The sequence below is a fragment of the Penicillium pulvis genome, assembly GCF_028828015.1.
Source record: "Penicillium pulvis strain IBT 33274 chromosome Unknown contig_5_segment0_segment0, whole genome shotgun sequence".
NCBI lineage: Eukaryota > Fungi > Ascomycota > Eurotiomycetes > Eurotiales > Aspergillaceae > Penicillium > Penicillium pulvis.
In genome coordinates, this window is record NW_026643078.1 from 2,932,265 (window position 1) to 2,946,636 (window position 14,372).

The 14,372-nt window shown below is 47.3% G+C and overlaps 6 protein-coding genes across 6 annotated transcripts; 4 read left to right on the plus strand and 2 right to left on the minus strand.

Annotated features, from left to right (window-relative positions):
• Positions 1-34: 34 nt before the first annotated feature.
• On the plus strand, positions 35-1,625 carry N7503_007660 (sugar porter family MFS transporter; the record flags this gene model as incomplete). The annotated part of the gene is made up of 2 exons (XM_057067207.1): positions 35-508; positions 564-1,625. 2 exons carry the CDS (start codon positions 35-37, stop codon positions 1,623-1,625), a joined length of 1,536 nt encoding a protein of 511 aa, XP_056920888.1.
• Positions 1,626-2,244: 619 nt separating this feature from the next.
• Positions 2,245-3,426, plus strand: N7503_007661 (NAD(P)-binding protein; the record flags this gene model as incomplete). Its single annotated transcript, XM_057067208.1, has 3 exons — positions 2,245-2,296; positions 2,355-2,623; positions 2,689-3,426. 3 exons carry the CDS (start codon positions 2,245-2,247, stop codon positions 3,424-3,426), a joined length of 1,059 nt encoding a protein of 352 aa, XP_056920889.1.
• Positions 3,427-4,228: 802 nt separating this feature from the next.
• N7503_007662 (inositol oxygenase) lies at positions 4,229-5,229 on the plus strand (the record flags this gene model as incomplete). The annotated part of the gene is made up of 3 exons (XM_057067209.1): positions 4,229-4,231; positions 4,285-5,109; positions 5,173-5,229. 3 exons carry the CDS (start codon positions 4,229-4,231, stop codon positions 5,227-5,229), a joined length of 885 nt encoding a protein of 294 aa, XP_056920890.1.
• A 1,344-nt stretch (positions 5,230-6,573) lies between these two features.
• Positions 6,574-7,560, plus strand: N7503_007663 (sugar phosphate isomerase/epimerase family protein; the record flags this gene model as incomplete). The annotated part of the gene is made up of 1 exon (XM_057067210.1): positions 6,574-7,560. The coding sequence occupies one exon, from the start codon at positions 6,574-6,576 to the stop codon at positions 7,558-7,560; it is 987 nt and encodes a 328-aa protein (XP_056920891.1).
• A 499-nt stretch (positions 7,561-8,059) lies between these two features.
• Positions 8,060-9,964, minus strand: N7503_007664 (uncharacterized protein; the record flags this gene model as incomplete). The annotated part of the gene is made up of 5 exons (XM_057067211.1): positions 8,060-8,271; positions 8,326-8,420; positions 8,473-9,698; positions 9,748-9,816; positions 9,869-9,964. 5 exons carry the CDS (start codon positions 9,962-9,964, stop codon positions 8,060-8,062), a joined length of 1,698 nt encoding a protein of 565 aa, XP_056920892.1.
• Positions 9,965-12,086: 2,122 nt separating this feature from the next.
• N7503_007665 (flavin-containing monooxygenase) lies at positions 12,087-14,024 on the minus strand (the record flags this gene model as incomplete). Its single annotated transcript, XM_057067212.1, has 3 exons — positions 12,087-12,147; positions 12,205-13,658; positions 13,710-14,024. 3 exons carry the CDS (start codon positions 14,022-14,024, stop codon positions 12,087-12,089), a joined length of 1,830 nt encoding a protein of 609 aa, XP_056920893.1.
• Between the last annotated feature and the right edge of the window lie 348 nt (positions 14,025-14,372).

Sequence of the window (14,372 nt, forward strand, 5' to 3'; positions counted from 1 at the left end):
TATTTCCCCTTTTACTATTTGAGTTCACATAGACATGTTTTCCTCAAACGCCCAAGGCAAATCGCTTCATTTTCGTATCACAGCCGCATGTGGTGCCGGCTTCTTACTCTTTGGATATGACCAAGGAGTCTTCGGTGGCTTGCTCGACAATGACCCCTTCCTCCGCACGTTTGGATATCCCGGCGCTACGATCCAAGGTCAGATTGTCGCCACGTACGACATAGGATGCATTATAGGCACATTGATCTCGATGTTTGCTGGAGACAAGCTAGGCCGTCGTCGCTCGATCTTGATCGGTTGCTGTATTTTGCTTGTTGGTGCGGTTTTACAAACCTCCTCATACACGCTGCCACAGATGATCGTAGGGCGTGTAATCGCAGGAGTTGGGAACGGCATGAACACCATTGCGATTCCTATCTGGCAGACAGAGACTGCGCGCCCTCAGGATCGTGGAAAGCTCATAGTGGCTCAGCTAGTGACGAATGTCTTTGGTATCGTCCTCACAAATGTGATTACCTCGCTTCCGTACATCTTGATTGAGACAGATACTGACAACAATGCAGTGGATGAACTATGGCTTCACCTTTATTCCGGAGTCTCCTGTCAGCTGGAGGTTTCCTCTCGCGTTCCAATGTTTCTTTGCGTTGATCACTATCGCACTGACTCTCGTCTCGCCGGAATCCCCCCGTTGGTTAGTTATGAAACAGCGAGCCAGCGAGGCCCAGGATATTCTCGCCCGATTGATGGCCAAGCCAAACGACGACCCAGATGTGGTTGATCAAATTCAGAACTTGGTGGCAACTGTCGAATACGAAGCTGAGGTCCAACAGTCAGTGCCTCTAAAGGAAATTTTCACTCGAAACAGCAAGCAACAGACATTACGTCGCATGCTTCTGGGTGCAGGCACAGCATTCTTCCAGCAAGTCGGAGGCACAAATGTGATTGCATATTATTTGCCAGTCGTCCTCACTCGGTCTGTGGGCCTCAGTACCCGCATGGCTTTAATTCTCTCCGCATGCGACTCCATGTCGCTGATGTTCTGGGGCTCCATGGCTGTCTTTTTGATTGACCGTATAGGTCGCAAAAAGCTGATGCTCATCGGTGTGACTGGGAGCAGTGTCTGTTTTGCCCTCGTTGCTGTTGGTCTTCGCTATGGCGGAGAAGACAATAAGGGCATGTCGATTTTGGCTGTCGTATTCATTTTCATGTACTACGTCTTCTATGGCACGTCCCTCCTCTCAATCCCTTACATGTACCCGGCGGAAATCAATTCTCAGAAAATGCGCAACATCGGCACATCCTTTGCGACAACTGTCAACTGGCTTTTTGTCTACGTAATCGTCGTCGCCACTCCTACTGCCATCGACAACATCCAGTGGAAGTACTACATGCTTTTTGCCATTTTCAACGTTTGTTTCATTCCCATCATCTGGTTCCTGTATATTGAGACGGCCAATCTGTCATTGGAACAGGTAGACCGTCTCTTTGAAATCAAATATGAAGGTGGTAGCGACATGAGTTGGTCTGCAGCTACAACCCTAGCTCATAAGGACCGAGGAGTTGGATTGAGCGTGCACCTGGACAAAGACTACGGAAATTCCGAGCACTGTGAAGTTTTAGCGTGAGGGAAACTTCAACAGATATCAGCCTTGGTGAATTGCAGCATTACCTGACTCGAGGCTTGATATATCCTTTGGACAGCCGGACTACTTGTGTGTGGTGTTTTCACCTAGCCTTCTATGTTTACAGTGTTCTATAGACCTTGATAGACCAGGAAATACTTATATAGAATTTAGAATTTATAAGTGCTACTTTTTCCAATTGACGTACTTTCTCATACTTTATGGTTTTTCTGAACATGTTTACTATGTACCGAAAATCACCTTGTGTCTCACGACGGCTAAAATGTAGATCTCGTTTAGATTACGGTCAGCCTTGCACCCAATGGAATGTTTTCAGTTTTCACGACGCCCGCGACCGTAAAATGAATGCCTTAATTTTGGCCTCGATTCTACAGTCTTCTTGTTCGTTCGTATCTTGTCGATCAATCCGACCCCGAGGTTGGTACTCGGAAATCCAACCCCGAACGCACGTGTGCACGGACGTTGCTCCGAAAGCCAAGCCAAGCCTCGCTCTCATTTGCCCGAGACCGGGAAGAGCTAGCTTTCCTATTTAAATGCCGGGAATCCGGGGTTAGTGTCTGATAACATTACCTCCGTTTTGCTATCATCTTTTCCTGTCAACATGTCTTCTCGATCCAAGCTTCGTGTCGGAATCGCTGGCCTTGGCCGTATGGGTACGCTTGTGCTACGAGAAAGTCACTTGTCAGCATAGTCTGCTAACAAGAGTAACAGGCAAGCGTCATGCCGTAAACTTTCACGAATTGACAGCCCGTGCGCATGTTGTCGCTGCGTGTACGCCAGATGAGGGGGAGCGTAAATGGGGAGCAGAGAACCTCGAGGGGGTAAAGATCTATAGCGACTTTGACGAGATGCTTGAAGACGACTTGGATGCTGTGGTAGTTGCTAGCATCACTGCCGTGCATGCAGAGCAATCGATCAAGGCCATCAAAAAGGGCTATCACGTCCTCTGCGAAAAGCCTCTCAGCATTGACATTGACATTGTAAGTTTCTCAGTCAGCTGCCGCCCTGTTTGTTCGCAGCGTACTTACACGTTATACTTTACCAGGCCCAATCCGTTGTTGATGCCTATGAGGAATCCCTAAAGACTCATCCGAATCAAAAAGTCATGTGTGGCTTTTCTCGCCGTTTCGATGCTTCGTACCGTGAAGCTCATGCAAGGATTGCCAACAACGAATTTGGCCTCCCGGTCATCTTCCGTTCCCAAACAGCTGATCTTTACGACTCAACCGGTTTCTTTGTGGAATATGCCAAGACCAGTGGTGGAATCTTCGTTGATTGCTCTATTCATGACATTGACCTCATGTTGTGGTTCTTTGGAGAAGATACCAAGATCATAAGTTTACAGTCGGTGGGTGTCACTGCCGTTCACCCCGACCTCCGGGCGAGTAACGACCGAGATAACGCACTTGCAACCGTTGAATTTGAGGGTGGAAAGATTGCTGCTCTGTACTGCTCTCGTATGATGGCGGCGGGACAGGAGGATATTTCTGAAATGATCTGTGAGAGAGGCACAGTGAAAGTCAATTCACAGCCGAGGAAGAATCATGTTGAGATCCATGATTCGCTTGGTTCTAGGCGCCAACTTCCACAGCATTATTATGAGCGCTTCAGGGATGCCTTTGTTACCGAGGCAAATGAATTCACGGAGTGTTGCTTGGAAAATACTACCCCGCCTATTAGCCTCCGAAGCTCGGTCAAGGCAGTCACTATTGGGCAGGCATTGCAACGGAGTATGATCACTGGTGACAAGATCTTTTTCGATGAAAGAAGCGTCAAGAACTAGTCAAGTCTTCAAATTCGTGTTTAGTTTTATCACTGTCATTAAAATTGAATGTCTGATGACCAAGACAACTAGAATTAGGATCACTTCAGTAGAAGCAATTGACTGTATATTTGATGCAAAAACTTGAAAGGCCTGCTAGATCCAAGTCATGGAGGATAGATGAGATTGATTTTCGCGAATATTGAATCTGGGAGTATGAAAATGTGGATGAGGGTTGATTCATCAACGTCGACATGGTGTTTGAAATGACTTACAAATGCCTAATAATGAAGTCACTATTCTTCTACTACCCTTCTCGAATACTGGCCAATGTATTGGTTGAAGGAACCCCTGGAGAGCTTACAAAGGAGCCTGTGTAGCTCAGCCAATTGTCAGATTGCTTTAGTAACTAGTGAATGGAAATAACGCGCTTTGTGTACATGCTTGGATAATGACAAATGGCGTCATTTTCAACTTTTACCTCGATCAGATCAAGTAACTTCAAAATCCAGTGAACTCGGATGACATGTAGCTGAATACGGAAACTACTTTCCATCATTAGAGTCGGTTATAGTGTTAAAAAACAGTCGGTTTCCTAAGTCCGACGGAAGTGGCAAACCGATTATACTGGATTTTACTTTACAGTATAGTCACTCCATCAGATGACAAGCCGGAGAATTGTCTCCGGCTAATCAACATCACGTTGATTATCGATCAAAGATTTAAACCCCCCTCCCCGCATCCCAACTCATAGCAGCCTTTGATAAACAAATCCCTCCTACCAAAACACTTGACGAGTCAACCCACTAGCAATCGATTCACCATGGTAGCCGCCGTTCTGCAGCCCACTGCAACAAACATTGAGGCCACATCCGACAGCGTCGACTTGGTCAATGTTCTCAAGTCGAACGCCCCCAGGCCAAAAAAGACCTCGCCAAAAAAGACCTCTACGATGAATCTGAATTTGACCAAGCCAAAGACAAAAGCACCTTCCGCCAGTTCAACGATGCTTGTGACCAAGTGAAGAACTTTTACGCTCAGCAACACACCTTACAAACCGTGGCCTACAACCTCAAAGCCCGAAATGACTTTCACAATAAGACTCGTGCCCACATGACCATTTGGGAAGCTATGGAGAAGCTCAATACCTTTATTGACGAGTGTGACCCCGATACCCAGGAGTCCCAGATGACTCATCTGCTTCAATCCGCCGAAGCGATCCGGAATGAGGGAAAGCCGAGATGGATGCAGCTTGTCGGGCTCATCCACGATCTGGGTAAACTTCTTTTCTTCTTCGGAGCACAGGGACAGTGGGACGTTGTTGGTGATACGTTCCCTGTTGGATGTGCCTTTGACGATAAGATTATCTTTGGCACCGAGTCTTTCAAGAAGAACGAGGATTTCAACAACCCGATTTACAGCACCAAGTTTGGCATCTACTCCCCAGGCTGTGGACTAGACAATGTCATGCTCTCTTGGGGCCATGATGAATATCTTTACCACATCGTCAAGGACCAGTCAACTATTCCAGCTGAAGGTCTTGCTATGATTCGCTACCACTCATTCTATCCCTGGCACCGCGAAGAAGCATACCACGAGTTGATGAATGAACATGACAAGAAGATGCTGGCAGCAGTGCGTGCCTTCAATCCGTACGATCTCTACAGCAAGAGCGACGAGGTCCCAGACCCCGAGAAGTTGAAGGTAAGATTCTGTTGGCTCTCTAATAATTTTCAAAACGATGTTTTCTAACAATTTTTGCACTAGCCCTACTATTTGGAGCTCATCGATGAGTTCTTCCCCACCAAGGTCATTCGGTGGTAATCTACCTGTTATCATCTTTGAGTGTGTCTGCTTAAAAGAGCACCAGGACAGATAGGGGATCACTTGCCTTACTATTAGTTCAATGTTTTTGTTTTCCGTCATTTTGAAACAGATTGTGTCCAAATGAGGCAGCATGTCTATCGTACTGGCAAAAGACTGTTCAACAATTCCCATCGGCTTTTAGCTACCTGCGAAAATAATGAATAAATGTGTTACAAAACAAATTTTTCCGATGCTCGTTATAGAACATATAAGACAGAATGATAGTCAGTGAATGGTTTTTTAAGAAAACTACAAATCTAACTCGCCCTTGAACATTAAGGTGACCGAAGCAGTTCCCTGCTAATAGCTTTACAATGGCACATACTTAATTCAATCTGCAATGATACATTGATCGGGAAACCAAAGTACAATCATTTGAAGGTGGTTTTATGAAATTTTATCATGGGAGCAGACCGAAAGGGCAACGCACCACAACTTCTTGCATCTATTAAAATACCGCTTATCTCCACGCCCAAGGAATGCCCTGTATAGGCTGGCGTGGTAGGGTGCAAAGTGTCAGTAAACGGGGCTATTGAATTGGTTCACATCTCACCTGGGCAGTGGTACAGAATCTGCGGAGATTGAATCCCGGAGGTCCTTCAATTGGCGGAATGTCCGCACGTGCATCCAATTGGAAGTTTCACCGGGACCCCACTTGAAATACACTTTAAGCTAGCCCCGGAGGCGCATGGCTACCCCGCATACGAATTTGCGGGATCGCAGATTCTTCGGAATCACTCCGGGGTCTGCTGAAATGGTAGCTACCCCACACTGACTCTAGAATGATCCACAAATTCTCTGTCACATGGGCTGGCTGATGATATCTATCTGTCTTTTCATTGGCTTGTTGCATTCGCCATAGCTCATTGATTCAATTCACTCTTCTATCACTGGTGCGAACGATAGCCAAGAAAAATATGGTTGATTAGATTGTGTAACTTGCAATTAAGTAAAAACATCCTGGTGGTCAGTAAGTGTGATCGGTAGACAAAATGTATCGGGCTTGGGGCGGCTGTGAATTGAAACCCGTTTCAGTTCAGACTGGAGAAATCGTGTCGGCGATTACACTGGATGAGGCAAGAGGATACTAGAATCATTACGGAGTAAGTCTATAGTCTCCATTGTGAGTGACTTCAGCATCATCGGGGTCCATCTTCCTTGTGAAGATCGGGAATTGGGACCCGACCCACGTGACGGTATTGCTTGAATGAGTAACATCGCTCCCTCTTGCATTTTGAAAGACTCCAAGGAATTTTCCCTTTGCTTATACCCATTTCCTTACCCAATTCATCTTCAATTACAATGCTTTCCAACAAATTGGCCATCGCAGGCCTATCCTTGGGCCAACACCCCTCCCATTCACTCGACCGAAAGATTACGGCGGCCGCCCAAGCTGGATACGCAGGCATAGAGATTGTGTACCCTGATTTGCAAACTTATGCCGAGTCACACAAGCTTTCCATGTTGGAGGCAGCCGACAAAGTCAGAAATCTGTGTCAAAATGCCAATTTGGAGATCCTGGCTCTTGCTCCTTTTGAGAACTACGAAGGAGACCGGTCGCCTTTAGCCGATAGATTGGAAAAGGCTAAGCGGTGGATTGCTATAGCCAGAATCCTTCGGGCGCCATATTTGCAGATTCCCTCCAACTACCAACCAGACGCGAATGGCGACGAGAATGTTATTATCTCGGACCTCCAACAACTGGCTGCTATCGGAGCCGCCGAAGAACCCGTTGTCTCGATCGCATATGAGTTTCTGTCTTGGGGAACTCATTGTTCCACATGGGAGACTGCCCTGCGATACGTGAATGCGGTGAATCGACCCAACTTCGGACTGTGTCTGGATACCTTCCACATCGGTACAAAATTGTGGGGTGACCTTTTTGCGCCTTCCGGCAAGTTCCCTGACTCGGATGCGGCACTCAAGGACTCGCTGGATCGCTTTACTGCCGAAGTTCCCGTGGACAAAATATTCTTTATGCAGCTATCCGACGCCGAACGCTTTGACCCTCCTTTCTCCAAAGATCACCCGTGGTATGTGGAGGGTGAAGCCCCGCAGTTCAGTTGGTCGAAGCACGGTCGTCCATTCCCATACGAGCATGACCTCGGTGCATACCTACCTATGACCGAGATTGTGAAGGCTTGGATTGTTGACATCGGATTCAAAGGCTGGATTTCCATGGAGATCTTTGACCGAGGAATGAAAAGTAAGGACAGCAAGCCGGAGGTCGCCGCCTCCAGGGGAATTGAGTCATGGAAGACTTTGCAGAAACGACTTGAAGAGTTGTAAATGCCTTGAGAAAGTTGAAAAGGGGCGGGCATGCATGTTCTGAAAGTCATCAGTTGGCGCATTGTGAATATAAGTCCCTGGACTAAGGTTAATAGAGTTCAATAAATTTCTTCCTCAATTCTTGTAATTTCCTCATTCTTTCCTAATAATCCAATGTGCTATGCCTTTAACTTCCACGACCGATATCAATTGAGTTCAAGAAAATCGTACGGACTTTCCCCGGTCAATCCAGGAGCCAGCGCCCTCGTGGCCATCAGTATGTGTTTTTTTCCAACACTCTTTACCAGTTGCACTTTATGAGCAAAATTTCATAGCCCTCTTCACAAAATATAGCCGCGAGGAGAGAAGGTCATGCCGAGTGGATAGCAAGTGTATTGAACGCACTTTAGTCTGACAAATTTCCAAGTCAAGAGACCACATACAACGTGATGAGTGTACATAATTGTAGTTTGCAATTTTCTTTCATCCAGTAACACCAAGCAAATGTATCCAGTTATCCTTATTCACTACCATCAATTGATTTGATGGGGTCAACATTCTCCGTATGAGTGGTTTCGCCTTTGACAACTCCCTCGGTTACAGTAATATGAAGGGGGTGCTCGGAGTTGTGGTTGTTTTGCATTTCGAGCTTCTCTCGTCGCATCTCCTTCGATTTTTTCACACCGAAGCCCTCGTCGAAGAGAGTGAAAGCTTCGTCGACCGATAGACCCTCTAAGAAAATTATATTAGTATCACACCGTGTCTCGAATAATGGGCATTGCTTACTAGTTTCTGGATAGCAGAAATAGGCAAGGACAAGACCAATGATGACGAAGCCAAGGTAAAGACCATATGTGCCGCTGGGGGTCAGATTTTCGAGTCTGTAATCTGGTCAGTCAAAGTTTCCCCACACTGCAATGAGGAGGCACTTACTCGGTGAGAAAGGACACGGCGACTACCAAATTTGCGGAAAAGCTTGCAGTCGTGCTGATAGCACTACCTGCTGCACGAATCTCGAGAGCGAGGTACTCGGACTGGTACCAACAGAGGTGTGCATACGTGGATCCAAAGCCAGAGACGAAGATGACGATTCCGGCAATAACTAGGCCAACGTCGGTCTGGGAATACGGGTAGCCATCAACTAGGACGCCCCCTGTCGACTTGCACATGTAGTAGAAAGCGATGAGGCACCAAGTGAGACCAACGACCATGATGGGACCGAATTTCATAAGCAGCCCACGGCGACCGATCCGGTCCACCATACTCATGCCGCACAGGAGGAAGAAAGTGTTGGTAATCGAGGGAATCAACCCTCCAACAGCAGGGTTAGAAAGACCTAAGAGACCGAATAGAGTTCCTGCGTAGTAGAGAAGGGTGTTGTATCCGGTAAATTGACCAAAAACTTGGATGAAGCTGACCGTAAAGATTGAACGGAGGTATGGCTTGTGATTCCATAGCTTCTTGGTGCGTTCCCAAAAGGTAGTCGAGCGCTGTAGAGCTGTGGTGGCGGCAATGTGATCTTTGACGATCTGTAACTTCAACTCGATAATCTCCGGTGAGGCATAGCTGTAAATTGTCTGGAGTACCTCTCGAGCTTGTTCGTCTTGGCCACGAAGAATAAGAACACGAGGCGACTCCGGTAGCTTATGCATGAGACCGAGCTGCAAAAGGGAGGGCACAACGCCAAGACCAAAAAGAATCCGCCAATTACCCGGAACGTGCTGCATACCAGCACCAATGGCAACCGCGACTGTCTGGCCGAACGGGATGCAGAAGCCATTTGACCCAACACACCGTCCCCGAACCGCCGTGGGCGCTAGCTCAGTAATGTACAGCGGGCAGATGACAGCGGCACCACCCACTCCAACGCCGAGGACAAGACGACCAGCGATGAGTTGGCCGAGAGAAAAGCTCGATGCAATGATGATAGCACCGGCAGTAAAGAATAGGTCGGAGATCAGTAAGCAGCGCTTCCGACCCCAGCTGTCGGCGAATAGACCCAAGATGGCAGCCCCAAAGATGGAGCCGACCGTGGTGGCGGCTGTGGCAATTTCTTGTTGAAGGTAGGAGAGTTCATGACCAAAATCGGTCCCAACATACGGAAGTGCAACACCAACAACACCAGTGTCGTAACCGTATAGAAATCCACCAAGGGCAGCCTAGGATTTGTTAGTCGGTTCGCAAAGGCTTTTACGCGTCGTAACTGACCGATGCGATCAAGAAGAACAGGTAAGGTGTCATCTTGTCTTCATTTTCAGCTTGAATAACGTGCTCATCCTGAAAATCCGAATTAGTCCCAGCTCACACCAAGTTAGAGTCGAGGACATACGATGAGGTGGCGTCGTTCAACTGGGGCAACCCAGTCTTGAGACACTAAGTCCCCCTTTGGTACCTGACCATCTGGGGCGAGCTCCACGTGCGACATCATATAGTAGAAGCCAAGATAATTGTTTAGTAGAGGAAGAAAAGTGGGTTGGAAGGTGATATGGACGAGGATGGCATGGATTCATATACTAGAAATTTTGGCATATTGTGAATCCTTTGCCCAGGAATGCCCTATCACGGAAAAACAGTGCCGAGTCCGCCGGCTAGAATATCTACGTTTAATCCTACCAGCCACCAAGATAAAGTTTACCGGTTTCATATGTTGGGATAGTCTTCTCATCCAACTTTAAATGGTGACCTTAATCTCTTTGATCGCTCTCAAAAGGCGCCTTCTACAGCGTGCGGGATATCTTTAAGCAGGTCAAGGGAGCGGAGAGAGTCATACTTCGCCAACTCTGTACAACGGTCTTGCAGGAGCAAAGGGACCTCCTCCAGCATCAGTCGTCTCAGCAGACTGGGGAAATGGTGGCAAGCGACGATCCAAAATCCGGGGTTTGACGCTACCCCGCGAATACGGAATTAGTCAATCTTGGCAAGAATTAGTGTTTTCTGAATGCGCCAATCGGCCATGATTCCCGCCCCAAACATTACAACGCGGGATGTGGTGACGCAATGCCGGGAATGGAATCCCGATATCACGTGAGGCGCCTAAGGAGGGTTTGGCCAAATAGTTGTTCCATTGAAGAGTCGCATCAAGGTGTCCAAAGGAAACTCTTATCAGATAGATCATATGCAGGCCCAATATGGGATGATGTCTGCGAGAGACTAGCGACCAAAACGGGGCAGGTTGGAGAAAGTTGTGGAGCTGCCTTTTCCCCAGTCCGCCCCCACTTACCGCAGCTATTAAGCATGATGTTGAACGGCCTGGGCGTATAATGATCGCAGGAAACGACTGGTTCACATATTATCCCATATAAGCAGTAGGATAGTGGTCCCATTAACAGGATAGGAAGGATTGGAATGTATAAGGACGCGCTTATTGCCACACCTGTATTCAGTTCCTCGCGTTCTATCAGACATTGTTGCTTGGAACCTCCAGGGCTAGAGTTTGACTAGCACTTCACTACTTGTTTCGTACAAACTATCATACAAGAAGAGGTATCCTTCAGCTTTAGTCACTTTGATCCAGACCCTAGGTATTGGATATCCTTTCATTACGCCGCCCTGGTCATTCTGCCCTGCTGAGCGCTCACCCTTGATTTCCGAGCACTCTACTCACATGGCTCTCGTAATTGTCTTGTCTTTTTTTTTTTGGTGGAATCGGCATCAGTGCTCGAGCGGAGGGTTCCAGTCTGGTCGTACGTGATCTAATCCTGCAGCTCCCTCCTGGGAGTCGGTTGGTCCTCTGTTCTTAAATTGCGATGCGGACTAAGTGGGTCCGTAATATGCAATTGCAATTGAGACATGAGAATGAGCATAGAGAGTCCGTATCAAATGCCAAAAAGCCATACTCACTTTGATCAGTTAGCAACGCGAAATAAGCGTCTCGATATGCTGTGTCTCAAAGCGCGCAGTCGAACCATAACCTAACTATTATGTTCTACCGCTCGACATCCTATTAGCGATAAAGTCTGTTGGCGATCATAGTCACATGCCTATGGTCAAAAAGATGTAGTTTCACGGCTTGATACCTTTATTACATAATTTGGTCACACACTTGTGGGGTAATCAGAGAGCCCCACATATGAACTGGCCAGATGGTGTAGTTGGTTATCCTGTATCGTTGGTACCCTCTGAAATACGCAATAGGGTTTAGCGGCCTATTTGTTTTTGCTAGCATATTCTCCTTCTGTTGCTCTTCATACTCAAATTAAATATGCGAGACCTCATTCATCAATTGGCCGGATGGTGTAGTTGGTTATCACGTATCGTTAACACCGATAAGGTCCTGGGATCGAGCCCCAGTCTGGTCATTTTTTTTTGAAGATATTTTTAATCTTTCAGCTTCAATCATACTTTTTTAACGGAAAAGACACCTGAACGCTACTTAATCGAGTGATCTAAACGGAATTCCGTACATTTAGGTGTAAAGTACTTTGAATTTTTGCAATTTATCATTTGTACAGTTTCAATAGTCGAACCTAACATATCCGGTTGCAACGCCAAAGCAAGCCTCCCCAGGTTTATATATTTCATCCTATCTACCCCGCAAAGACCAGACCTTAGACCTTGTTTTCACCAACAAACTTGGTCAAAGTAGCATTGTCTTGATTCAGGTACCAGCTACAGTCCTAGTTAGTTATCATTTCATCAAGGGGGAAGGGACGTTGGGAGACATACGTAGGATCAGCCTCCTCATCCGCAGACAGCTCATGCGACAAGAAACCATTATTGAGCCAAGCGAAATCCAAACCCGGCTCAGGGCATCGACACTCCCACTCAAAGTCCTCATACCGATGGCGCTTAAGCAGCTCGAAGTAATGCAGTCGCGAACCAGGATGGAAGGCATGCAATGCACCGTCCTTCATACCGTTCTTGAACGAGCTCTGGCATGGGTCGCCCCAGACCGTCTTGTCGAGCCATGAGAGCATCTGGAATTGGTATGCTTTGGCTTTTCCATCCTTGAGACGGAACGAAGTGTAGTTCTCTCGTTGCAATTTTCTGATCATGTCCACCGCATAAAGGGTGATTCGCTCGATGGAGGTGATCATACTGCCGTGACCAACTGGGCTGCCGGGTCCCATATAGACGAAGTAATTTGGCATATCTTGCGCGATTGCTGAAAGATAGCAAGCTGGATCTTTCTCCCATTCTGTCTGGAGATTCACACCGTTTCGCCCGATGACTGGCCAGCGAGGTACGAAAGACATGTCAAAACCTGTTGCGGCGATGATCACATCAAAGTCGCGCTCTTTGCCGTCCTGGGATCTCAAACCAGTCTTAGTGAAAGAATCAATCTCACCCCAAACCACTTCACATTTGTCGGAAGCGAGCGCTTCTAGATAACCTGGTCCAGGAGTCGGTCGCCGACACCCAACACCATAGGAAGGAATAAGAAGATCTGCAACCTCGGGCTTCTTCTCGAGTTTGGCCCGCATACCCTTGCTTGTCAAGTCCTTCGCCATAGTTTGGAACTCGCTTTCTTTGATATATAAGGGGAAGCGGAAGTTCAATTCCTTCTCAATTTCCTTTCGAAGAGTAAGGTACTCTTCCGGATTCTCCACCCACTTCTTCTGCTGTTCATCGTCATAGGTGATGTTGGGTACACCCTGGCCAATGAATCTCGAGCCTAGGTTAGCCGTGATATAGGTTGGAGATCGGATATACGCTCCGACATGGCTGGCGACTTTCTGCACAGCTGCGGTGACTTGAATGCCACTGCTTCCGTTACCGATGACGGCGACCCGCTTGCCCTGAAGGTCAGTGTCGGGGTCATAATTGGCGCTGTGGGCGAGAACGCCTTGGTAGTTTTCGCGACCGGGAACATTGGGCCATCTCCAGTTGTTGAGGTATCCACTGGCATTGATAAAGACGTCGCATTCCTCGACGATGTCTTCGCCGACTTCACCTTCGGAAATACCCTGCGACGAGATGACAGTGCGACGACCATCTGTGTTTTTGCTGGTGACGATCCACTTCTGCTTCTCGTCGCTCCAGACGGCGCTGGTAATCTTGCGGCATACCGTGACATATTTCCTCAGATCGAACTTCTCAACTACATTCTCGAGATATTGAAGAATCTCTGGCGCGGTGACATAGAATGAAGACCATTTGGGGTTTGGCGCCCATGTAAACTACAAAATGTCAGTACTCGGGAATGGATGAAGCAGCTTCAATGGGCCTACCAAGTAGTTATGAGAAGGGATATCACATGCACATCCAGGGTAGCGATTCTCGAGCCAGGTGCCTCCCAGTCCAGCATTCTTTTCAAGAATCTTGAGCTCCACATTAGGTAGTTGCCCACTTTCCACGGCGTGAGCAAAAGAAATTCCACTAATGCCTGCACCTGCAAGAATAACTTTGACTTTCCTAGGCGCATCGAAAGGTAGCTTTGACTGTTCATAAGCGACCGGGAATTTGTTGCGGTATGCTTCTGTAGCCTCAATAGGCTTGCATGGCGCTTCTCCCCCAGCGCCGTCAACTGAGATAGATTGAGTCATATTTGGATACTCAACTTGCTGAGTGGATGATGAACGGTGTGTGGTGTGTGGTACTCTGCTTCAATGATTCGGAGGGGGAAGAGTTGAGAAATACTTTAATTGATATTTGTATGATATTTTTATGATGAAAGGCTTCACCTGTTCCGCAATTTTGGATCCACTGTAGGTGAATAGAATCCCCTGACAACGGAACCAAGCATTTGCTGTAATTTTTTGGTCGCATGGCGGATGCAAGATCGCGAAGTCTGTCGAACGGAAACAAAACTTAACGGAACGCCTTCTGTTCCGAAGGCGGGAACAAACCACAACAATGTCATTTTCAGAACACGGAACGACGTTTCACTACAC